This window comes from Bufo bufo, chromosome 1 (assembly GCF_905171765.1).
Source record: "Bufo bufo chromosome 1, aBufBuf1.1, whole genome shotgun sequence".
Taxonomy (NCBI): domain Eukaryota; kingdom Metazoa; phylum Chordata; class Amphibia; order Anura; family Bufonidae; genus Bufo; species Bufo bufo.
The window spans coordinates 207778087-207805402 of NC_053389.1; the positions used below are offsets into that span (position 1 = coordinate 207778087).

The 27316-nt window shown below is 41.4% G+C and overlaps 1 protein-coding gene across 1 annotated transcript in view; it reads right to left on the reverse strand.

The window, feature by feature from the left end:
• CACNG6 (calcium voltage-gated channel auxiliary subunit gamma 6) overlaps window positions 1-27316 on the reverse strand; it is a 209796-nt gene that overhangs the window by 22349 nt on the left and 160131 nt on the right. The window contains exon 2 of the mRNA XM_040434667.1: window positions 3845-3919. Coding sequence (XP_040290601.1) covers window positions 3845-3919 — 75 coding nt within the window. The remainder of the gene's footprint in view (window positions 1-3844; window positions 3920-27316) is intronic.

Below are 27316 nucleotides of genomic sequence, written 5' to 3' on the forward strand. Positions count from 1 at the left end.
ACATCTCCTTTCCCCTAAGCCTTGCACCTTAGACATAGGAACGCATGTGCAGCAACTCCTGTCCCAGCCACCTCATATCTGCGCGGCAGTGGTGGCCCTAACCCCTGGAAATGAATAGTTTATTAGGCCATGGAAAAAGGAATGTAGCCAGCAAAGAAGGCAATATGGACAATCACAATACATTAGTAAGTGCCTTGTATGAACTTTATCTACATGATAAATGCCAATTACTGAAGTGTGACACCCCCTTTAAGGTTATAGAATTACAAGCTAGGTAGATTAATGTGTGTATATGGTTTTGTGGGAACATTTTCAGTCAAACGAGTGGTCCTAATCACTGTTTGACAGTTATCTCTGTAAGCACAGTCATACAAAATAAAAAGCTGTCAGTCACTGTGTAGGACCACCCATTGGACTACTAAGCATAAAAGATATGTAGGTTCCTTTGCCACAAAACTATATATCACCATCCTCAGCTGTTCTTTGTTTATAACCTGCTCATTGCAGATCAGACACTAGGTTCAATACAGGTTTGGACTAACCTACAGGGGAACAGGTAAATCCCCCGGTGGGCCCCTGAGCAAGTTGGGGTCCAGTAGTCTCCCACCCACTGCACACATGGCACAGTAGAGTGTCAGCAACACATATAGGTAGGCAGCACACAGGATCTGCGTGATAGTGCTGCTGTTACATGTAATTTGGTGATAGCATTATCCTAACGCAATATGTCCAGAGTGTATTCTTCCAACCAAGTAGAAGCATGTCTGTTGGTATACAGTACAGGAAAAACAAAAAACAGAAGAAGGGTTGCTCACTTAACAAATTTGGTGTTGAGCATCCAGATTAGTTCATATACCCCAAGAAACCAATATATAAATAATTGTAAAGAAACTAGCTCTCTATGTGCCAAACTATATTTAATAAACACACCAATGAAAAATAAAACATAATAAATAAAATATTATTTTATATCTGAAAATAATTATACCATTGGTTTAAAAACACTGAAATTGTCTATGGTACAAGAAAACGGTTATCACTTCAAAAAGCGACAAAATAGGGTTTTGTGACGTTTCTGCTTCGTTCCCTGCATATTGGAGTTCTGGGAAAACAGGAATAATCACATTACAAGTTTGCAATGTGTGTTTTACAGTAGAGAAAGTTATTTTCTAAAACGCAAATAGCACAGTAGGCAGAAATCTTACTGGCACCAATACTTCATTTTTCCCATAGCAAATTGTCAATAGCAGTATTTACCGTGTTTGTAGAAGCGGAAGGACACTTAATTGCTCCTCTGTTTTTAAATTGTAAAAAAACAGTCATGCAAGACAAATTCACACATGGGACTAATGATCTGTCGGTGTTCTAGCATCTTATTCGAGTAATCATTAATCTATCATCTATCCTTTGGATTGGTCATACATTTTGCGAATGGGAATACCCCCTGAAGACATAAAAAGAGTCTGGGGTTGAATGTGTTTATAAAAAAAGGTCTATGTAACTACTTTCACACTCGCATTTGGTGCAGATCCATCATGGATATGCACAGACGGATCTGTTCAAATAATAGAACTATCTGCATACATTCAGAACGGATCCGTTTGTATTATCTTTAACATAGCCAAGACGTCTTGAACACTATTCAAAGTCAATGGAGGACGGATCTGTTTTCTATTGTGCCAGATTGTGTAATAGAAAATGGATCCGTCCCCATTGACTTACATTGTGTGCCAGGATGGATCCGTTTGGCTCAGTTTAGTCAGACGGACACCAAAATGCTGCAAGCAGCGTTTTGGTGTTCACCTCCAAAGCGGAATGGAGACGGAACAGAGGCAAACTGAGGCAGACTGATGCATTCTGAGCGGATCCTTTTCCATTCAGGACCGCTTGTGAGAGCCCTGAATGGATCTCACAAACGGAAAGCCAAAAAGCCAGTGTGAAAGAGATCATTAGGAGGAAAGAAAATGAAGCTAATCCATCAGAAATAGCAGAAACTTTAGCATTGGTAAAACTTACAGTTTGTTACATTCTTAAAAATAAGGAAAACATTGGCGAGCTCAGCAACACCAAAATGCCTGGAAGAACATGGAAAAGAACTAAAGTTGATCACATAATTTTCTTTTAAAGAAAAACCCTTTCACAACATGTAGTCAAGTCAAGAACACACTCAAGAAGATAAGCATGCCTTCTTGAATATAAAACCAGAGTAAGACTCAAGACTAGAGATGAGCGAACTTCTGTTTTAAGTTCGGCGTCTAAAGTTCGGCTTCCGGTTAGCGGAGGATCCCGATATGGATTCCGAATTTCGTTGTGGTCCGTGGTAGCGGAATCAATAATGGCCATTATTGATTCCGCTACCACGGACCACAACGGAATTCGGAATCCATATCGGGATCCTCCGCTAACCGGAAGCCGAACTTTAGATGCCGAACTTAAAACAGAAGTTCGCTCATCTCTACTCAAGACCAGATTAGTCTTTTCAAGAAAACATCTAAAAAAGCCACCCACTTCTGTAACAAGAGTCAATGCACAGATGAAGCCAAGATTAACTGGTACCGGAATGATAGTGACCCCTTTAATCAATCCGGCTATATTGTTGAAAAAATAAAAGTTATAGTCCTTCGAATGCAATGATGAAAAAATAAAAAAAATTGCTTGGTCACTAAGACACAAAACACGCTGGTCATTAAGAGGTTAAGTATATGATTATTTTAACATATTTATGGGCTTTGGGAGCTTTTAAAGTGTCACACAAACCCCTGCAAAGGGATTTTCTGGTAATAATGATATTTTATGAAATGCCTGCAGCCGTTTTCTGCAAAAGAAAAATCATACCTGATCCATGCCCCTCCAGTTTTCTGCCGTCTCCATCTTCTAGTCCCTGCACTGTTTACATCTGGATGACCATGGACACATACACTGCTCCAGCCAATGACAGGCTTCTGCGGTGATGTGCTGCTTTAGGCCTGTCGGAGTGATATACAGCTAATTTATGAAAAGGCAGATGCCTCTTAGGCTACATGCACACGACCGTATGTGTTTTGTGGTCCGCAAATTGCGGATCCGCAAAAAAAAAACAGATGATGTTCCGTATGGCATCCGTTTTTTTTTTTTGCGGATCCGTTTTTTGGGCGGATCCATTGTAATAATGCCTATCCTTGTCCGCAAACTAGAAAAAAATTGGACATGCACAATTTTTTTGGCGGAGCAACGGAACAGACATACTGATGAGGACAGCACACGGTGTGCTGTCCACGTTTTTTGCAGACCCATTGAAATGAATGGGTCCGCATCCTATCCGCAAAAAAAACGGAACGGACACGGAAACAAAATACGGTCGTGTGCATGAAGCCTTAATAAAATAGTCGCATCTCTAGCAGTCCGTGTGCCAGACACTGAGACTTCAGCTATAATTTATATGAGTTTCTGGGTTAAGTTATAGTAAATCTGGAGGGTCATGTGAAGCCCTACCCTTGCCACTAAGTCACTTTTGAAAAGGGGTCAGAAGCTCAAAAAGTCACAAATTATGGCACATACACAGTGTGCGTGTAATTAGCATTTTTTTTTTTTTTACGTCACTATTGTGGTGTAAAGACATTGATAAATGTCCTCCAATAAGTCTACACTTTAATCACATATTGATGGATTTATTTCAAATCCATTATGGTGGTATACAGAGGTTAAATAATGAAAATGGTGTCACTGTCCAACTGTACTGTACATAGTGTTCAATACACAAGACGTTCATTTTTTATTTATTTTATGCCACCTGTTTCACCCATTTTAAAATGTTTGCACGGACCACAATGAATGAATAACACATCTTGTTTGTAGGAAAACTTACCCTTATGTGTGACACGCTGAAATATGTACGCATTTTCCCCGGTGGTAAAGAACTTGAAATATGTACAGTTAGAATCTAGAAGAGAAAAGATACTGAAATAAATAACATGGTAAAATCCGAGCAATGGAAAACGCGTACAGAGATGTAAAGCATAGTACCAAAATTGAGATTCTGTTTATCCATGTCTTAAGGGAATCTGTCACCAGTAAATTCACTGATAAACCATGCCTTGTAGGACTAGGTCTTTTTAATGTAATGATACCTTTTACTTAGCGATCCCTTGTTTCATTCTGAAGAAAAAGTACTCATGATCCCTATGTAAATGAACAGTCAAGTGCGAGCCCAGGCCACTAGAAGCGTCTTTACCCCTTCTGCTTCCTCTGCCAGCCCCCCTCTCCTTCACAGAGCATTGACTGTGCCCATTCTGCATCGGATGTAAACAATTTGGGGACCGGAACATGGACACAGTAGGCGCATCATAGAGGACCGGAGCAGCGGTAGGCAGGTAAGTATGAATTTTATGTTTAAGGAGGCAGTCTGCAGGCACTTGCTAAAAAAAATTGTATTACCGGAGAATCCCTTTAAGGCCTCTTTCACACTACAGTATGTCGATTTCAGTGTTTTGCATTCCGTTTTTCACGGATCCGTTGTTCCGTTTTTTTGTTTCCGTTGTGTTTCCGTTTCCGTTCCGTTTTTCCGTATGGCATATACAGTATACAGTAATTACATAGAAAAAATTGGGCTGGGCATAACATTTCCAATAGATGGTTCAGAAAAAACGTAACGGATACGGAAGACATACGGATGCATTTCCGTATGTCTTCCGTTTTTTTTGCGGACCCCTTGACTTGAATGGAGCCACGGAACGGGATTTGCGGCCAAATATAGGACATGTTCTGTATTTCAACGGAACGGAAAAACGGAAATACGGAAACGGAATGCATATGGAACACATTCCGTTTTTTTTGCGGAACCATTGAAATGAATGGTTCCGTATATGGACCGTATACGGAACGCAAAAAACGGCCCGAAAAACAAAAAAAAACAAAAACGGTAGTGTGAAAGAGGCCTAAAGAAAACAAAGTTTAAAAGGTTGTCCAGGATTTTTTTAAATGTCCCATCCCCCACCAGGACATGTGATGAGAACGATATTTACCTGCTTCCCACTGCTTCTTGGCTTCCGTGGTGTTTCCACCAGGCTTCCTTTTTCTGCCTCTAAACTTCTTTCATGAATGTGGTCATGTGCACTGCTGCAGCCAATGACTGGCCTCAGAGGTGAAGTGTCTCCAATGGTAACATGCCTATTGGGCATATGTATCTGTAGGAGTCCTGACAGTGTTTACTCAATACTACATTTTATTCAGAAAGCCTGCTCCAGATCATATAAATCTGTATGTCACAGAGCTCATCTTCTCTCCCTCTATCACATTTCAGAGAGGTCAGCAAAAAGTCTGACATTTAAAATTCTAAAATATTTTGGTTTATGACATTTATGGTATGTGTTGTTTACCAGGTCAGCATTTTTTTAATGCGACCTTCTCTGGAGCTAGTACTGTATTTTTTCTGTCATTTTTCCCACAGAAAAAGGGCAGGCAAAGAGAAAACACAAAATACCACAAAAAAAAAAAAATGCCACCAAAACAAAAAACACTATAAAAAAAATATTACTTCAAAAAAAAGGTTGCAGTTTTTATGTTTTTTTTTCCCAATAGGTGCCATTTTTGGTGCATTTTTAAAGCCAAAGTTGGATCCAATTCTGGCCGTGGCTCAAAACCAAACATAAAAGGGCACAACAAACTGCATGTGTGATTTTATCCTAAATTGGGATCAAACTCTGAGTTTTTTTATACAGTTTTGACTGGATCTTGTTGAAACTGGTGGAATGTGGTATAGACTAGTATGTCCACAATTTCACGTTTTTTTTTCATGCAGTTTTTGAAGCAAAACCAGGTGTGGATAATAAAAGGAGAGAGAGTATTAGGCCCAGATCAGGACGGGTGCTCTGGCTGACACGCTGCGAGTCCGGAGGACTATATAAAAGTATAAATATACTGTTTGTTTCCACCTTTTGTCTGTTTTTTGGTCTTTATTTAATTTCCATAATTTTCCCTTTACCTCTATCTAAGGTGGGAAGACAGATCAAAATTTTTAGAAGACTGCAAAATCAAGAATTGGACTGTTATGACACTATAATGTATGCTAAAAGTGTGAAAACTGTAAAATGGGCTCCGCGCCATAAACTATGGGAACAACTTGTCAGTCACTGCTCATGATGGATTTCACACTCTCTGATCTTGTTATCACTGTCATTAAAGCAGACATTTTTCCTAGCTTCCATTTGTCATCAGGGTTATAGTGGTGCCAGTTGGATTAGCAGTGGAAACAGATTAAAGTGACATTGCACAATATATTGAGCCTATCCTTTGTATATACAGCTCATGCCATACTGACAGTGAACTGTCTTCAATGTAGTGGGGCAAATTTACTAATCCTGTCTAATATTCAGACAGTGTAAACTTAGTGGCCCATGCTGGATGATAAACTGGTGCATCTTTTTTCTTTATTATACCACTTATTTTGGTGTAGATTGCTGCTTACTAAGATACAATCAGGCTTTTTTAGGCTACATGCACATGACAGTGAAAAATGGGCATGTGACAGCCATTTAAGTATCGGCCATTACACAGCCAGCCATTCTTAGCACCAATGAAAGTCTATGGGGCTATTCACATGTCCAATTTTTGTCGTTTTCATAGCCAGAAGGACCCCATTAAAATCAATGGGACTATTTTTAATGGCCGCTTAGACAGGAGTGCACCCATCTGACGGCCATTAAAAACAGAGCACGTGCAGAAGCAGTCACTCCTCACTTCATTGAAAAGGTCCTACTAAAGGACCTGCGCTCAGCGTGATGACTTCAACATGCGCCCATGCTGGGAGCACACAATGATGTCAACAAGCTAAGTGCAGGTCCTTTGGCAGGTCCTTTTCGATGAAATGAGAAGTGACTGCCTCTGCACATGCAAGTGGATGAGGTTTTTTTGTTTAGTTTTTTGCTAAAAAGAAACATTACATCTGGGGGCCACAATGGGGGACATTATTACAGAAAGGGGACACTAAGGGGGACACTATTACAGATGGGGACCACTATTACAGATGGGGGCCATTATGAGGTACATTGTTAAAGATGGGGGCCACTATGGGGAACATTATTACAGATGGGGGCCACTAAGGGGGTATTATTACAGATGGGGGCCACTATGGAGGACATTATTACAGATGGGGGCCACTATGGGGGGCATTGTTACTTCTGGGGGCCTTTATGTATACTGAGGGCACTGCAGGGGTTGGGATCATCATATAAAAAAAGCCAATTAAATTCACCTAGTTTTCCTGGTCATTTTTAACAGCCATGAAAAACAGATGGAAAACAGCCATCAAAAACTGCGTAAAAGGCAGAAAATGGATGCACAAATGGTTGAAAAATGGCTATAAAAAACTGACAGTGTGTCTGTTTTTAACTGACTTTTTAAATTTTTGTGTGCATGTAACCTAAGATTAATAATCACTAGTGATGAGCGGCATAGGCAATATTAGTTTTCACATAATATTCGCAATAAATTAGTGAATTCTAGAATTCGTGATCTCCAGTCATTATTTTCACGATTGCGCAAATCAGCACTAATGATGCGCATATTTTACATGCAACTTCACATTTTATCAGGTCTGAGTAGATATTAGTGATTGGTTCACTAAGTATTGTTGTATATACGAAAGACAAAGACACTAATCCCTATCACAGCACAGTAATTCCTATCACACCACCTAACACCCTGCACTGGAACCTATCAGCTACACTATATCACTATCTAACCTACACTGACTATCTCCCACTAACTAGCTGTATTTTATACACTGCTCAAAAAAATAAAGGGAACACAAAAATAACACATCCTAGATCTTAGTTAATTAAATATTCTTCTGAAATACTTTGTTCTTTACATAGTTGAATGTGCTGACAACAAAATCACACAAAAATAAAAAAATGGAAATCAAATTTTTCAACCCATGGAGGTCTGGATTTGGAGTCACACTCAAAATTAAAGTGGAAAAACACACTACAGGCTGATCCAACTTTGATGTAATGTCCTTAAAACAAGTCAAAATGAGGCTCAGTAGTGTGTGTGGCCTCCACGTGCCTGTATGACCTCCCTACAACGCCTGTGCATGCTCCTGATGAGGTGGCGGACGGTCTCCTGAGGGATCTCCTCCCAGACCTGGACTAAAGCATCTGCCAACTCCTGGACAGTCTGTGGTGCAACGTGACGTTGGTGGATAGAGCGAGACATGATGTCCCAGATGTGCTCAATTGGTTTCAGGTCTGGGGAACTGGCGGGCCAGTCCATAGCATCAATGCCTTCGTCTTGCAGGAACTGCTGACACACTCCAGCTACACGAGGTCTAGCATTGTCTTGCATTAGGAGGAACCCAGGGCCAACCGCACCAGCATATGGTCTCACAAGGGGTCTGAGGATCTCATCTCGGTACCTAATGGCAGTCAGGCTACCTCTGGCAAGCACATGGAGGGCTGTGCGGCCCTCCAAAGAAATGCCACCCCACACCATTACTGACCCAATGCCAAACCGGTCATGCTGGAGGATGTTGCAGGCAGCAGAACGTTCTCCACGGCGTCTCCAGACTCTGTCACGTCTGTCACATGTGCTCAGTGTGAACCTGCTTTCATCTGTGAAGAGCACAGGGCGCCAGTGGCGAATTTGCCAATCTTGGTGTTCTCTGGCAAATGCCAAACGTCCTGCACGGTGTTGGGCTGTAAGCACAACCCCCACCTGTGGACGTCGGGCCCTCATATCACCCTCATGGAGTCTGTTTCTGACCGTTTGAGCAGACACATGCACATTTGTGGCCTGCTGGAGGTCATTTTGCAGGGCTCTGGCAGTGCTCCTCCTGTTCCTCCATGCACAAAGGCAGAGGTAGCGGTCCTTCTGCTGGGTTGTTGCCCTCCTACGGCCTCCTCCACGGCTCCTGATGTACTGGCCTGTCTCCTGGTAGCGCCTCCATGCTCTGGACACTACGCTGACAGACACAGCAAACCTTCTTGCCACAGCTCGCATTGATGTGCCATCCTGGATAAGCTGCACTACCTGAGCCACTTGTGTGGGTTGTAGACTCCGTCTCATGCTACCACTAGAGTGAAAGCACCGCCAGCATTCAAAAGTGACCAAAACATCAGCCAGGAAGCATAGGAACTGAGAAGTGTCTGTGGTCACCACCTGCAGAACCACTTCTTTATTGGAGTGTCTTGCTAATTGCCTATAATTTCCACCTGTTGTCTATCCCATTTGCACAACAGCATGTGAAATTGATTGTCACTAAGTGTTGCTTCCTAAGTGGACAGTTTGATTTCACAGAAGTGTGATTGACTTGGAGTTACATTGTGCTGTTTAAGTGTTCCCTTTATTTTTTTGAGCAGTGTATATAAGCTAACTAACTAATTAACTAACTAACTATCTAATGTAATTAGACAGTCCAGCAGAGAGCACAGCAATGACACTGCTCTCTCAGAACTCCATTACACTACAGAAAATGGCTGCTGGGGAGGTCCTTATATAGTAAGGGGTAGGCAAAATTCCCATTGGTTGCTAGGGATGTCGCTAAGCTCAGACAAAGATATTACAGCCTTCTCATTGTCCCACAAGCAAAAAGGTAGGTTACTGATGAAAAAAAATGCAGAATATTCGAATATATAGCATAAAAATTTGCGATTAGGATATTTGCGATCAACACTAGTAATCACTCCCAATGTGTTTTATAATGGTGAATTCCTAGACTTCAAGCTCAATGAAATTGATTAACCAGAACAATTGTTTAATGAACATGTTTTTATATTGATTTTGCTTTCTTTTAATCCAATAGGGAGACTTGATTTAAAAAAAAATCATATGTATATTTCACTGCTTGTATGGCAGAGTCCTCTGGGCATGCTCTATAATCTGCACAGTGTTCATTGTGCAGGGAAGAGAAGAAGGCGAGCTGTGACCATCACCTGTGAATGGGGACCCTGTGTTACAGTATGTACACTTTGGTGATACCTTTTATTGTAACCCTGCATGTGATGATAATGCTAAAAAAAAATGATCTTGGCCGAACTGAAGCACCAGCCTATAAAATAATTTGTCAACTAGCTGTTTACACCATGTGCCCCCCGTGGTCATATTGTGGCCCGCATACGGTGGGTCCAACTCTGCAATACACGGGACACACTTGTGCATTCCGCATCGAGTGAATAGGTCCACAAATCCGGAGATGTGGTGCGGAAGCATGGATCAGAATCCCACGGAAACACTACGGAGTGCTTTCCTGGGGTTCTGTTCCGTGCTTCTGTTCTGCAAAAAGATAGAACTTGTTCTTGCGGCTGGCCCACGGTCGGTGCCCATGCATTGCGGACCGCAATTTGCAGTTCGCAGCACAAGTACGACCAGCACACATTTTACAATATGAGAGCTATGCAAAATAACCGCGGAGCCCCAGTTATGGGTCTTCAACAAAGTGAAAGCCAGATATCCCTCCAGGGAAACCAAGCAAAGGGGTGTCCCTATTTTAGAGATCACCGGTTCACCGTATTAAGTTGCCCCCATGTGAAAATCCAGCTCTGTTACAAGACCTAAGCTAGTTATCCATCCACAGACAGCTGTTTCGGGGTTTTGCCCCTCATCAGTGTGGAGTAGGATTCTGGCTATGCCTTCAGATGAATGTAATGCCCTTCAGATGAATGTAATGATACCTTTCAGTGAGCCACTGCTTAAGGGCTCATGCACACGACCGTATGCCCTCCGAGACATACGGTCCGTGAGCTGGCCATATGTCCCGGAGCGGCATACATCGTGCGCACGGGAGCGCACCGGAGCGCACAGCATCATAGGTTACTATGATGCTGAGCGCATCGGGCCGCCCGCGGGGCTATTGTTCCGCACTCATAATATCATATGAGTGCGGGACAATAGTCTGGCGGGCGGCCCGATGCGCACAGCATCATAGTAACCTATGATGCTGTGCACTCCCGTGCGTACGATGTATGCCGCTCCGGGACATATGGCCCGCTCACGGACCGTATGTCTCGGAGGGCATACGGTCGTGTGCAAGAGCCCTAAAGGGAACCTGTCATCAACTTTATGCTGACCTCACTGAGGGCAGAATAAATTTGTGACAGAAATGCTGATTTCAGCAGTGTGTTACTCTTGAGCTAAAAGTAAGTGGTTGCCGAGAAACAGCATCAGGCCTGGAAAAGAGTCAAATCTACCTGAGAAGAGTCATGGTTATTCCTAATTTCTAGCTCTCCCGCCCATCTGCTGATGATTGGCAGTTCTCTCCTAGAGAGAAAGGGGGAAAACTAGGTAAAAGACTGTCAATCATCAGCAGGTAGGCAGGGAGACCAGGAATTCATGAATAACGGCGGGTTCACACCAGAGCGTACTGAACGTACGCTCTGTATGCGCGATTGTACGGGCGTTTACAATCGCGCGGTGGACACAAGCGAACGCCCATTGTTGCGCGTTCCCGGAAGTCTATTTGTTCTGGAACGCGCGACACTATGCCCCAAAGAAGCTCCTGAACTTCTTGGGGCGTCGGGCGTTTTACAGCGCGATCGTACGCGCTGTAAAACGCCCAGGTGAGAACCATGCCGATAGGGAAGCATTGGTTTATCCTTGTTGAGCGTTTTACAGTGCGTAACAACGCGCTGTAAAACGCTCAGGTCTGAACCGGCTGTTACCATGACTCTTCTCAGGTGGCCGTGACTCTTTTCCAGGCCCAATCTGCAATAATTGTAATGTTGGTTCTCAGCAACCACTTACTTTTAACCTATAAATGACAGACCGCTGAAATCAACTCACCTGTCTCTACTTTATTCTGCCGTTAGTATGGGCAACTTTTTTTGGGTGTTGCCTTCTCTCTAAACAGTTGATCGGGGGGAAAGGATAGGTCATCAATAGTAAAAAGAGGACAACCCCAGTAGGGCAGGAGAAAATGGGTTGGGGTGGGGGAGGGGCATTTAAATTTTTACATCATGCAGCAGAAATGCTAGGTCTGTGATGGCTAACCTCCAGCACTCCAGCTGTGTTAAAACTACAACTCCCAAGTTGCACACTTGCTTGGCTGTTCTCAGAACTCCATAGAAATGAATGGAGCATGCTGTGAGTCGTAGTTTCACCACAGCTGAAGTTCCGGAGGTTAGCCATCACTGGGCTAGGTGCTCCCCTTCAATGGCCACAAAGTACAGAAGGGGGGGGAGCAGAACTCTTGCACCAGGACACATGAACCTTTAGCTATGCCCTTGCCTTCAATCCTTCTACTACCCTCCAGATCAGCAAACTTTCAGGGAAATTACCTTGTCTTCCTCCTTCAATCAGGTGCCTCTGATGTTAGGGCAAGAAAAGGTCAATCCTTGCAATTTAAGGAAGGCTTTTCACAGTAACAGCTTTCCCCCTGCTGCACATTGTATATATTCTCTCCCTCCTCCCTCTGTCTGATGCGATCTGTCTGTGGAGCAGCAGTTATTACAGTCTCACAGTCACTTCCAGAATACACAAAAAAAACAAAAAAAAAACAATGATTGCTGGTTTTCCAGTGTGATGAATGGTGTAAAAAAAATAAATTGCTGTTTTTGTCACCTCACAAAATGGCACCAATAAAAACTGAAGCCCTTCCTGCAAAAAACAAGCTCTCAGATGTCTACGTTGATCGAAAAATAAAAGTTATGGATGTTAGTATAGGGCGATGCAAAATTTAACTGATTTGCAACAAAAAACTTTAGGATGCAAAAGTAGTAAAGCATTGTTATATTTGTATTGACCTGCACAATCAAGTAATAGCATATATACGGCAAGGTAAACCCCATAAAAATTTAAATATAAAAATGAAAAAACACAAAATTGCAACATTTGACCATCTCACCTCCCAGTAAAATGAGATAAAAAGTAGTCAGTCAAACATACATAAAAATGGTGCCAATAAAAAACGAGAGCTTATACCGCAAAAATGAGCCCTCACACAGCTCAGTCAACAAAAAAATATAAACTTTTATGGCTCCTAAAAACCATTTCAGAAAATTCCATGTTCCAAAATCCAGATGTCGCCCCTTCCATTCTGAGCCCTGCCATGCGCCCATACAGCAGTTTACAACCACATTTGGGGTATATCTACAAACTGCAAAATCAAGCTAATCAATATTGAAGTTTGTTTTGCTGTTAACTAGGATTGAGCGAAACAAGCTTCAGATCATAGATCCAAAGTTGCTTCGGTCAAAACTTTGCTTGAATGCTTTATGGAGATCTGTCTACTTGCAGCATTCAAATGTATAGGCTCTGCCAAGGTGAAATTCGCTATCTCCAAAGTATTGCGAGACTTCGGTGAATAACTTCAGAATTCGATTTTTCAACTTAAAAACAATTTTTAAAAGTCAGCTTCGGTACCTACTTGTATCTGGACTTCAGAACTCAATTGGTCCGTTAAAAAGTCGATTTTGGAAATTTTCTGAAAAATTGGAAAAATTGCTTCTAAAATTCTAAACTTTCTAATGTCTGAAAAAACTAAAATGATATTTATAGAACGTTGCTAACATAAAGTAAACATACAGAGAATGTTAATTAACCCTTTCTTGACAAGGCGATTTAGCGTTTTCGTTTTTGGCACCCTGTCTTCCCAGAGCCATAGCTTTTAAATTTTTCTGTTCACATAGTAGTATAAGCGCTTGTTTTTTGCAGGACAGGTTGTGCTTTCTAATGCTATTTAATATTGGATAGGATGTAGTGGGAAGTGGGAAAAAACATTTCAAATGAGGAGGAATTGTGCCACAGTTTTACATGTTTTATTTATTTTTACAGCGTTCACTATGCCGTAAAACTGACTAGTGCTGTACATTCTCCAGGTCAGTATGAATTCGACGATACCACATATGTATAGTTTTTCTTGCATTTTGATACTGAAAAAAATAATTTGAAAAAAACATTTTTTTACCCCATCACTTTCTGACTCCGATAACTTTTTTGTAGCTATGTGTACATAGAGCTCATTTTTCTGGGCAATCTGTACTTTTTATTGATGTCATTCTGGGGTGTGTACAACTTTTTGATAAATTTTTATTTAGAAGCAACCCAAAAAAACGCAAATCATTTGACCCCTTTTTTATGTTTCGCCTTTTTCCATGTGGGATAAATATTTTTATATTTTGATAGTATAGGCGTTTTCGCACGCTGTGATGCCCATGATGTGTATTTTTTATTTTTTTATTTTCATTTTGGGGAAAGAGGGATGATTTTTTTTACACTTTTCTATAGTTCCCATAGGGAACTATAGCAAGCAATCATTGGAATGCTTCTCTCGTAGACTCCAATGCATTGCAGTCTATGATGATTTTACTGTGTTTTTATGAAGCCCTGCCACAGGCAGGGGCTCTATAGAAACTACTATGCAGCAGCCTCCTCTCAATCTGAATGACAAGGGCTGCTGCATACATGATCCGGCTCCTCTGATTGCCACATGGGGGAGCCGGAGCATACTCCTAACCGCGTGCTTCCGGTATTTCATACGCTCAGATGCCGTGGTTAGGTTTAAAGTGACATTCAAATATGCAGAATTAGGCAGTGTCAGGAAGGTGAAAATGTCTGGGTCCTGAAGGGAATAAGCATGTTATGCTCAGTTATGCACATTTTTAGACAGATCTCAGATGGAAATGGCTAGAACGGATACAAAAGTCAGCATAGTGGATGCTTAAAATACAGGATCCGTTTCTTTCTTTATTTTTCTGATGGATTAGAAAAACGGAAAAGTAAACGATGATGTGAACCCGGCCTTACAAAGTAAGGGATCATTAACATGACCGTGGTTTGGTTCCGCATACGAGCCGCATTTTTTGCGGCTCGGGTGCGGAACCATTCACTTCAATGGGGCCGCAAAAGATGCGGACAGCACTCCGTGTGCTGTCCGCATCCGTTGCCCCATTCCGTGGGCCTACAAAAATTATGAGTCATGTCCAATTCTTGGAAGAGAGTCGATAGAGTGGCTCACCCCCCTATAACTGTGGATAGGTGCTTGAACCTGAGATTGAATCACCCTATTCAATACATATACACTAAACAAATTTATATGGATAGGTAAGCACTCAATCCACCGTGGAGCAGGCACAATATTTAATATAGGGTATGGTACAATAAAATGGAATAAAATATAACTCTAAGGCCTAGTTCACATGAACGTTTTTTTGCGGGTGTACGGGCCATTTTTTTGTGTTCCGTATACGGTCCGTATACGGAACCATTAATTTCAATGGTTCCGCAAAAAAAACTGAATGTGTTCCGTATGCATTCCATTTCCGTATTTCCGTTTTTCCGTTCCGTTGAAAGATAGAACATGTCCTATATTTGGCCGCAAATCACGTTCCGTGGCTCCATTAAAGTCAATGGGTCCGCAAAAAAAACGAAACACATACGGAAATGCATCCGTATGTCTTCCGTATCTGTTCCGTTTTTGCTGAACCATCTATTGGAAATGTTATGCCCAGCCCAATTTTTTCTATGTAATTACTGTATACTGTTTACGCCATACGGAAAAACGGAACAGAAACGGAAACACAACGGAACTCAAAAATGGAACAATGGATCCGTGAAAAACGGACCGCAAAAAAACTATGAAAGCCATACGACGTTCGTGTGAACTAGGCCTAAAATATAACACTAAAATAGAATATAAAACTGAAACACACTGTAAAACTAACTAGAAATAAGGTGCAAATTTGAATTCTCATTACAACAAATAATGTCCTTTTCAAAACATCAAATAAATAGCCGGCACCTGTATCCTTTGATGTAGCGTTACATCCGAAAAATCGCAAAAAGGATTTTCAAATTGTTGAAAGATCGTATCCTTAGATAATCCTAGAGTTAAAGTCGCATGGCCATGCTAAAGTCACATGGCCTGTGAACCTGTAGTCCAACTCTCGCGAGGATTGTGTGCAGAGCGGGACAGAGAGGCAGTGAAAGCAATTGCAAGAAAGTTTTTCACCGTAACACAGGTACAAACCCACCCCGAGAATATACACCGGAGCGCACACCAGCCAGTGTGAAGACTACACATCATCAGGTGGGGTGAGTGCTCAGTGAGCAATCGATTATCCGCATAATATAGTCACAGTGCGGCAACATAATCATTTGTGCCCCCTTTGGATCCGATTTCGGTGGATGCAACGTTATATCCAAATGTAAAGGTTGCCGCCAACATAAGTAACAACCCACCCGAAAATACACTCACCTAAAGAATTATTAGGAACAACTGTTCTATTTCTCATTAATGCAATTATCTAGTCAACCAATCACATGGCAGTTGCTTCAATGCATTTAGGGGTGTGGTCCTGGTCAAGACAATCTCCTGAACTCCAAACTGAATGTCAGAATGGGAAAGAAAGGTGATTTAAGCAATTTTGAGCGTGGCATGGTTGTTGGTGCCAGACGGGCCGGTCTGAGTATTTCACAATCTGCTCAGTTACTGGGATTTTCACGCACAACCATTTCTAGGGTTTACAAAGGATGGTGTGAAAAGGGAAAAACATCCAGTATGCGGCAGTCCTGTGGGCAAAAATGCCTTGTGGATGCTAGAGGTCAGAGGAGAATGGGCCGACTGATTCAAGCTGATAGAAGAGCAACGTTGACTGAAATAACCACTCGTTACAACCGAGGTATGCAGCAAAGCATTTGTGAAGCCACAACACGCACAACCTTGAGGCGGATGGGCTACAACAGCAGAAGACCCCACCGGGTACCACTCATCTCCACTACAAATAGGAAAAAGAGGCTACAATTTGCACGAGCTCTCCAAAATTGGACTGTTGAAGACTGGAAAAATGGTTTCTTGAACATGACAATGAGTTCACTGTACTAAAATGGCCCCGACAGTCACCAGATCTCAACCCAATAGAGCATCTTTGGGATGTGGTGGAACGGGAGCTTCGTGCCCTGGATGTGCATCCCTCAAATCTCCATCAACTGCAAGATGCTATCCTATCAATATGGGCCAACATTTCTAAAGAATGCTATCAGCACCTTGTTGAATCAATGCCATGTAGAATTAAGGCAGTTCTGAATGCAAAAGGGGGTCCAACACCGTATTAGTATGGTGTTCCTAATAATTCTTTAGGTGAGTGTATATCTGAATGCACACTAGTCAGTGTGAAGATTCCTTGCCAATTAGGTAAGGCGGGTGCTAAGTAAACAACCATTGACTCGCTTCATATCAACTTAGTGTAAGACTATCGCCACTTGCAATTTTTTCGCGATCCTTTTCGCCATTTTTCGGATGTAACACTACATCAAAGGATACAGGTGCCGGCTATTTATTAGATGTTTTGAAAAGGACATTATTTGTTGTAACAAGAATTCAAATTTGCACCTTATTTCTAGCCAGTTTTACAGTGTGTTTCAGTTTTATATTCTATTTTAGTGTTATATTTTAGAGTTGTATTTTATTCCATTTTATTGTACCATACCCTATATTAAATATTGTGCCTGCTCCATGGTGGTTTGAGTGCTTACCTATCCATATAAATTTGTTTCATGTCCTATTCTTGTCCGTTTTGTGGATTAGAATAGGCATTTCTATAAAGGGCCTTCCGTTGCGTAAATTTCGAAAGGCACACGGGTGGCATCCGTGATTGGCGGATCCGCAATTTGCGGACCGCAAAACATGGCAAGGTCGTGTGAACAAGCCCTAACATTCAGTCCAGTCTCCAGTCTAGGTTCTCAAATATAATGTTTTTAACGCCCGCAACACAATTCAATATTGAAACAGTTTCCTTATAAGTTTCCTCTAATTTTAAAGAAAATGGCAAAACAATTTCTATGGTGTTTATATTTAAAGATGCATTTATATGCAAAGCTCAATCATTGCCGAAACGTAAGTGAATGGAAATGAGACCCTTTGCAGATCCGGATATACAAGGTTTGTAATATTCCTGCTGCTGGCTACTCTATTATGTTTGTTTGCCTGTGTGGGCGTCCTGCGTAAAGCTTCACCTGCAAGCAGTACAAGAGATAATAGCGCACTGCTGCAGTCGGATGTCCAAGTAGAAAAGCATTCATCAGAACAGAAGAAAATGGAAGAGCAAGCAAGTTTGTTGTGGCAGGAAGTACAATCACAGCACTTTCTGAAGCCTTATCTCTTCCTTCCCTGCTTACACATGTTCTCTATATTACACAGAGTTAACTATACAAAATTACATCCTTTCGTAAGACACAGCTCATTCATACTCTCCAGTCATGAATTGCGGCAACAGAGAATCCTTTTACATTCCTAAAAAAAGCATTTTTATTCTATTCAGCAACACACTAGCATTTTGTTGTCGTCACATGGAACACAGTAGGCATTCTTAATTCAATTTTTTAGGTTTGATCAGACTAATAATCCACTGTATAATATGCATTTTTCCTCATAGTACTTGCAGTTTATGCTATATACTTCCCAGAAGAGAAAAAGCTCCTATGTCGTATGGCTCCACTTCGAAAGTATTAAAGGCCATTTATAAATCTGCATCTATGCATGTATTTATATGTATATACAGTAGATGCTCATAAATGGTGATGTACAGAGATAGGGATGTGCGAACCTGAACTGCAAAGTTCAGGTTCGTACCAAACTTTGTGAGTTTGGGTACCCGGACCTGGACTTCTGTGAAATAATTGTTCAGGGTTCAGGCGATTTATGAATTAATTTATTATTTTCCGTTATAACATGGTTATATCGGAAAATAATGTATTTCTTAAGACAGAATGTAAAAGGGAAACATTTAGAGGCATTACGTTTTGTATTCCATCAAAATAGAAGTTTATGGGCAGCCTAACGGATCCACTATGCTCCATTATACTTCTATTATGACGGAATGCAAAATGGAATGCCTCTAAGGCCTCTTTCACATGGGCGAGATTTCCATGTGGGTGCAATGCGTGAGGTGAACACATTGCACCTGCACTGAATCTGGACCCATTCATTTCTAAGGGGCTGTGCACATGAGCGGTGATTTTCACGGATCACTTGTGCGTTGCGTGAAAATCACAGCATGCTCTATTTTGTGCGTTTTTTATGCAATGCAGGCCCCATAGAAGTGAATAGGGCTGCGTGAAAATTGCAAGCATCCACAAGCAAGTGCGGGTGCGGTGCGATTTTCAAGCACGGTTGCAAGGGAGACGATCGGGAGGGAGACCCGATCATTATTATTTTCCTTTATAACATGGTTATAAGGGAAAATAATAGCATTCTTAAAACAGAATGCATAGTAAATTAGGGCTGGAGGAAAAATAATAAAAATAATAATTTCACTCACCAATTTAACCATGGTGATGGATCATGTGATGGACCATGTGATGAGCGCAGTGACGTCACCACAGGTCCTTATCTTCACAGATGAAGTGGATTAAGGTGAGTTAAATATTATTTTTTTACCCCTCCAGCCCTATTTTACTAAGCATTCTGTATTAAGAATGCTATTATTTTCCATTATAACCATGTTATAAGGGAAAATAATACAATCTACACAACACCGATCCCAAACCTGAACTTCAGTGAAGAAGTTCGGGTCTGGGTACCACATTCAGTTTTTTATCATGCGCGTGCAAAACGCATTGCACCCGCGCGATAAAAACTCAACAACGGAACGCAATTGCAGTTTGCCACAATGCACCCGGGACGCATCCTGAGCCGAAACGTGACGTCCGTGTGAAAGAGGCCTAAAGGTTTCCCTTTTGCATTTCGACTTAAGTATTATGTTATTTTCCGATATAACCATGTTATAACGGAAAATAAGAATGTGAAGTTTGGGTCCCCATTGACTTTGACCTGAACTTTGGGCCGAACCAGGTGAACCCGAACTTCGCTCATCCCTATGCATAAACATCTTTAGGAGTTTTCAGAGTTAGGATTTTTTTTTCCAAAGGGTGAAATGATATATTATAAAATAACATAACACAATTGCTCAACTGATTATTCATCTACCACTACTTCAGTGGTGCTCCTTGCTGGGCTTTATTTACTTGACTGCAGCCATGATATAATCATCTAGCCTCACAATTGCTGCAGCAAATCCCTGGACTCAGCAATGTAGAGATTAAGGCCCCTTTCACACTAGCGAGTATTTCGCGTGGGTGCAATCTGTAATGCGAACGCATTGAGCCCGCATGGAATCCGGACCAATTCATTTCAATGGGGCTGTGTCCATGAGCGTTGCTTTTCACGCATCACTTGTGCGTTGCGTGAAAATCGCAGCATGTTTCTATATTTTCACGCAACGCTGGCCCCATAGATGTGAATGAAGCTGCGTGAAAATTGCATTGCATCCACAAGCAAGTGCGGATGAGATGTGTTTTCACGGATGGTTGCTAAGAGATGCTGTTTGTATGCCTTCAGTTTTTCTTATCACACGCGTGCAAAACGCATTAAATGACATTGCACCCGCGCGATAAAAACTGAACGCGATCGCATACTAAACTGAATGCCCTTGCTTGCCCTTTTCACTGAACGCATTCGCAACGCATCCGGACCTAATCCACTCACGCTCGTCTGGAAGGAGCCTAACTCTGACTTTATATGGTAGGTAAATGATACTAATTTACTATTGGTGGCAGCTAGTGTGGAGTGAATTTCCTCGTGCTTCGTAGTAGCGAATCAATTTTACCTAAAATAGTTTAAAACGCAAAAAAAAAAAATCAAACTTGCCTCATCCATCTGCTCGCAATAGGCCGGCCACCACCATCTTGCTTGAAGATCTCACATGTAAATCCTGTGCATGTTGACGTATGACGTCACCACGCCGGCTGGTGTGATGACATCATCACGGGCTGCGTGAAATTTTGCGCCAGATCTTTAAGCAAGATGGCGGCTGGCCCATCACAAGCAAATGGACAAGGAAAGATTTTTTTTTCTTAAATTTTACACTCAATGAATATGTTTATCATGAAAATTGTACATATTTTTAGAATAGTATTTAACCTGTTCCGGACACATGACGTATCGGTACGGCATGATGTCCCGGTACTTAAGGACACATGACGTATCGGTACGTCATGTGTAGTTTCGATCACCGCCGCCCGACGGGCGGTGATTGGAACAAGGTGCCTGCTCAGATCATTGAGCAGCCACCCGGGGACAATGCCTGCGGTTTGCGGCTTTTACAGGTTGCGGCAGGCGGCAGTGTCATTGGGTCCCCGTGGGGCTGTAGGGGGGACCCGATGGCATGGAAGGCAGCGCGATGCCTTCCTGAGGCATTGGCGCTGCCTTCCTGTGACGAGCCTGTGAGATCCAGCCCCCTGGATCTCACAGGCCGGAAGCTGTATGAGTAATACACACTGTATTACTCATACAGCTAATGCATTCCAATACAGAAGTATTGGAATGCATTGTAAATGGGATTAGACCGCCAAAAGTCGAAGTCCCAAAGTGGGACAAAAAAATAAAAGTGAAAAATTTTTTGGAAAAAATAAAGTTTTCCCCTAAAAAAATCTAAGTTTCAAGTAAAAATAAACAAAAACATAATTTTCCCCAAATAAAGTAAAAAAAAATTGGTAAGAATTAGAAAAAAAAAAGTTGACATATTAGGTATCGCCGCGTCCGTATCGACCGTCTCTAATCACATGACCTAACCCCTCAGATGAATACCGTAAAAAATAAAAACTGTGCTAAATAAACCATTTTTTGGTCACCTTACATCACTAAAAGTACAACAGAAAACGAACAAAAAGGCGTATGCCCACCAAAATTGTACCAATCTAACCGTCACCTTATCCCGCATAAAAATGAGCCCCTACCTAAGACAATCGCCCAAAAAAAAATAATTATGGCTCAGAATATGGAGACACTAAAACATATTTTTTTTTTGTTTTAAAAAAGCTGTTATTGTGTAAAACTTAAGTAAATTAATAAAAGTATACATATTAGGTATCGCCGCATCCGTAATAACCTGCTCTATAAAAATATCACATGACCTAACCCCTCAGGTGAACACCGTAAAAAATAAAATAAAAACGGTGTAAAAAAAGCCATTTTTTGTCACCTTACATCACATAAAGTGTAATAGCAAGCGATCAAAAAGTCATACGCACCCTAAAATAGTGCCAATCAAACCGTCATCTCATCCTGCAAAAATCATACCCTACCCAAGATAATCGCCCAAAAACTGAAAAAACTATGGCTCTCAGACTATGGAAACACTAAAACATGATTTTTTTTGTTTCAAAAATGAAATCATTGTGTAAAACTTTCATAAATAAAAAAAAAGTATACATATTCAGTATTGCCACGTCCGTAATAATTTGCTCTATAAAAATATCACATGACCTAACCTTTCAGGTGAATACCGTAAAAAAAAAAAAAAACGGTTTAAAAAAAGCCTTTTTGTCACCTTACATCACAAAAAGTATAAAAGCAAGCGATCAAAAAGTCATACGCACCCCAAAATAGTGCCAATCAAAAAATTATTAAAATGGAAAATCTGCCAAAAAAGTGAAATTTAGAAATTGTATATCTATTTTCCATTAATTCTTGTGGAACACCTAAAGGGTTAACAAAGTTTGTAAAATCAGTTTTGAATACCTTGAGGGGTGTAGTTTCTATAATGGGGTCACTTTTTTGGAGTTTCTACTCTAGGGGTGCATCAGGGGGGCTGTATGGCATTCCTTTCTTTCTGTGCCCTGCCGTGTGCCTTTACAGCAGTTTACAACCACATATGGGGTGTTTCTGTAAACGACAGAATCAGAGCCATATATTTTGAGTTTTGTTTGGATGTTAACCCTTGCTTTGTAACTGGAAAAAAAATGGCTAAAATTTAAAATCTGCCAAAAAAGTGAAATTTTGAAATTGTATCTCTATTTTCTATTCATGTTTGTGATTGGGTAGGTTTCAATTATGTAAGCCTCACACAGTGACTTCAGACCTGAACTGGTCCTTAAAAAGTGGGTTTTTGAAAATGTCTGAAAAATTTCAAGATTTGCTTCTAAACTTCTAAGCCTTATAACATCCCCAAAAAATAAAATGTCATTCCCAAAATGATCCTAACATGAAGAAGACATATGGGGAATGTAAAGTAATAACAATTTTTTTTGTAGGTATTACTATGTATTATAGAAGTAGAGAAATTGAAACTTTGAAATTCGCAAATTGTTAGCAATTTTTTTTTACTCCATTTTACCAGTGTCATAAAGTAGAATATGTGATGAAAAAACAATCTCAGAATGGCCTGGATAAGTCAAAGCGTTTTAAAGTTATCACCACATAAAGTGACACTGGTCAGATTTGCTAACAAATGGCCTGGTCCTTAAGGTGAAAATAACCCCGGTCCCTAAGGGGTTAAAGGCTAGGTGTGCTTTTGCAATGAAATTTTTATTTTATTTTTATTTTTATTTAAAGGCATTGTCCGAGACTGGGAACTCTTTTTCATATGGCTGGACAGAAAAAAGAAAGACTCATCTGTCACCAGAACTTAGGTTTCAGCGCTGATTTCCTTCCTTCTCTGCTTCTAGCCTCTGCAGAATGGAAAGTGTGATGTGCTGTTTAGACACATGTTACCACTGCCGGCCAATTAGTGGCCTCGGCAGTGAAGCATGCAGGCAAAGCATGTGACCATTGCCACTGCTAAGGTCACTGATAGGTCGGTAGAAGTGACATGCATATAGACAACACATCATACTTCTGGTATGGCGGAGACCAGAAACAGAGATGGGAACTCAGTGCTGGCACTCTGTCTGCTCATATTATAATGGGTTCCCAGTTGTGAAGAAACCCTTTAAAGCGTCTAACAAAAAAACTTAAAGTAATTTGAAAACATTCTTGATCAGAATTATCCTACCATTTTGGGTATTCAGTTCATATGCAGATCTATGTTTTTCAATGGTTGTAGACTACAAACAAACCTTGAGTAATATGATCATTCAGTTATTTCTAATGCTACCACTCTGCCCTTTTTACTAACCTAGAGTAAGAGAGGGGCAAATGTATAAGACTGACACACGAGTACAGGTTCTGACTCCACACTGGGCTTGTCTGCTGTCCACAGTTTAGCTGGAAGAGAGACGTTTTAGGTTCAAACCCAGAGAACCCCTTCAATAAAAAGCTAAGGTAAGTGTGGGCACATCTATATATGTGAATGTTGGGTGCCCGCTCATGGTTCTCTTTGTCAGATACTGTAAGAAAAGGACTGCAGCACTTCAGATTTGGCTAAAGATTTGGACTTTCATTGACCAGGAGTTGATGTCCAATCATGAACATCTATTACCATCACCATATTCTGGCACCTATAACTTTTTTAATTGTCTGTCTATAGAGCTGTGTGAAAAATTGCATTTTGCAGGGCGAGCTGTAGTTTTTATTGGTACCATTTTATGGTGTTTACTACATTTTTATCACTTTTATTTAATTTTTTGGGGAGGTGAAGTGATCAAAAAACTAATTGTGCATTTTTTTTACAGTAATTTTTAGTTCCCTTAGGATACTTGAGCATGCAATCCTTTAATCATTTGTAACATAGACTGCAATAGCATACTATTGCATCCTATGAGATTTTTATAGGCTCACCAGCCACAGGCAGAGCTTAAAGAGCGCTGTCCAATCGCATGTTTTTTCCGCCTGGCTGGGACGCTCTGCGCTGCGATTAGACAGCACTACAGCCAGGAAAAAGGAGATGCCCACGGAGAAAGACAGTCTCCTCCTCATTGCTCCGATGCTCAGTATTAGCGTACTGAGCGGGAGAAATCCGGCGGGGCATAGGAGGCATATTTTAAAACCGCAAGTGCAGGTAAATATCTCCCTTAATAAAATCGCATGAAAGGTCATCTTTAAGAGGCAGCTTGCTATGGTAGGCTTAAGAGCTTTTACAAGGCCCTAACGCTGTCATAACAACTGATCATAGCCCAGCAATTTCAACCAGGAGCTCCAATCATAGGGAGCCAGACTTCGACTAGCACTAGGAGAACAGGTGAATTTCCCAATGGACTACTGAACAAGGGAGCAGAAGTAGCTGTAGTCCCCCACCCCGTGCAAAAGTGGTACATGACAAAGTAGAGTGACTGCAACACATCTACACAGTTTATTATTATAGCCACATTGGGTGGCTGAGATGATTTCTAGGTACATAGGTTTCTCTTTCACAGATACACAGTACTGTGGTACACAGTATTCTCTTTCCCTAGGGACCTGCCCTCTCAAAGTTGTTGCAGGGGCAACATAGCTTCTTGACGCTGTCTGTAGCTGTCTGAGCATGTAGTATCTGCATGTTGTTCACAGTGGACCCCCATATTAGGCTGTGCATGTGGCACCATTGTATAAGTATACAGTCATGTCAGCTCTGGGAGCCTTTGTTAGGCCCCCTTTTGTGATGTAAATGCATCAACAATCTGCAGTTAAATTTTTCAAGGGCTGATGAGGACAGAGGTTGTCCGTAACTTCTGTCTAACTGTCTAGATCAGTGGTGGCGAACCTCTGGCACGGGTGCCATAGGCGGCACTCAGAGCCCTCTCTGTGGGAACCCGTACTCTGGAAAAAGTCTATGGTGTACCAATATGCCTTACTTTTCCTGCCATTCTTCAGCGCAGGGCGCACTATGAACAGCACAGGCAGCGCATTGAATGTAGGCAGGTTATTATAGCTAAATGATAAAGTACATGGAGGATATACGATAATGGACTGTAGTATTCAGGTTAAATTGCTGTGTTGGCACTTAGTGATAAATAAGTGGGTTTTGGGTTGCAGTTTGGGCACTCAGTCTGTAAAAGGTTCACCATCACTGGTCTAGATGCTGTGGTCACCATTGCCCATGGTATCTAGGGGTTGAGATCCCAGCTGTTATAGCGGGAGCCTGGCTGGCATTCAGTGTTGGGCTCCTATGGTGTTCATGATGTGGACACCCTGCCTGCAAGTGTGGACTTAATATCGATTTCACATTTTTTTATTAACTCAGAATTGTGCTTCATTGAAATGGCAATTAATGGAATAAATTTGATGAATCGCCCAGCCCTACTGTAGAGTTCAGTGCATTGAGGAAACAAAAGGCTATGCTAGATGAAGTATTATCCTATTATAAAAATGACAGGAAACCAGATCCTAGGGGTATGCTCACCTGTTGGAGATTTCATAGTGAAATTTCTGCAGCTGTAAATCTGTTCCATACATTTGAATAGAGGTGAGCAAACTTTTTTTGTTTTACAGTATGTCCAAATAGGTGAATGTTTCAAAAAGTGTAATTTGTAACTGAATCAAATTTTCTTCAATTGCCCTGAAAATTGATATATATCACATCTAGTCTCACAAGCTTCAGATTTTTATGAAAAGATGTTAGCTCTTTTTGTTAATTTTGCACAAACTGTTCTTCTTTCATTGTCCCTTGTTGCATCAGTGTGAGCATCCGGTCTAACATAAATATTAGGGGATGACATTGTTGATGCTACAGTTTTCCCTATTGCCACTGCCCGACCTCAAAACAACACATGCTCCCTGCTGAGGTTGTCTGGTGCATGACAAAATCATTCATGGCTTTTTGCTGCTCATACAAACACTATCGTATGCAAGGTGAAATTCCAACGAGTTGGAATTTAACGGATTAAGCAGTGTAATGACAGATCATTCTGTCACTGCAAGTTTAGGAGGGCATTCCTTTCCATATAAGAATGGTTGAAATGCGAGGACAGTCTCCTGGATATGACAAGCACTCTTGCAAACCAGTGTACTTTTAAAAACAGAGTTGTGCAACTAATCTGCTCATGTGCACTGTGTGTTATTTCCCCAAATGCAGCACAGCTTCCATTGTTGGTAACCACTTTGCCCTGTTGGAGTTGGTGGGGAGACAGCCAATGGAATGTTTGCTACTTGATGCACTTTAGCAAATTATTGGCTGACCGCATGTCAATACTTCACTTTACACATATGATAGGAGTGGGAGTGGGAAAAACGCTCTGCCCTGCTTCTGTTGGGGAAGGGATTTGTCCATGGAGGAGGAAGTAGAGGAGTCAGTTAAGCAGCTGGTGAAGGAACCACACCAACACAAATGTGAAGGGTTTCAATAGGACTTGGCCTTCTTGCTGTTGTTCTGCCTCATCACAAAAAATATTGACCAAGTAGCCCGTGAAAGACATCTTCTGTTTTTGACAGTAAGTGCTGTTCTAGGTGTCCACCGTAGCATATACCTTGCCACAAGGAACAGCCCACGTTCTCTGACAGTATAAGGCAACAGAATTCACTAAGTGGTACGCAGGCAACTTGGCCAGACGAGAGTTAAGCTTGAACACCAGCAAATCGTTGGGCATGTAATTTTTTTTTCCTGGCCACACGTTCAGTTATCGATAGTTGATGCTGCAGCAGAATAGGAGATGAAGGAGCATTTTGAGTCCAAGAAGCAGTAAGTGATGATGACAACAGCATGGATATGGTACCACA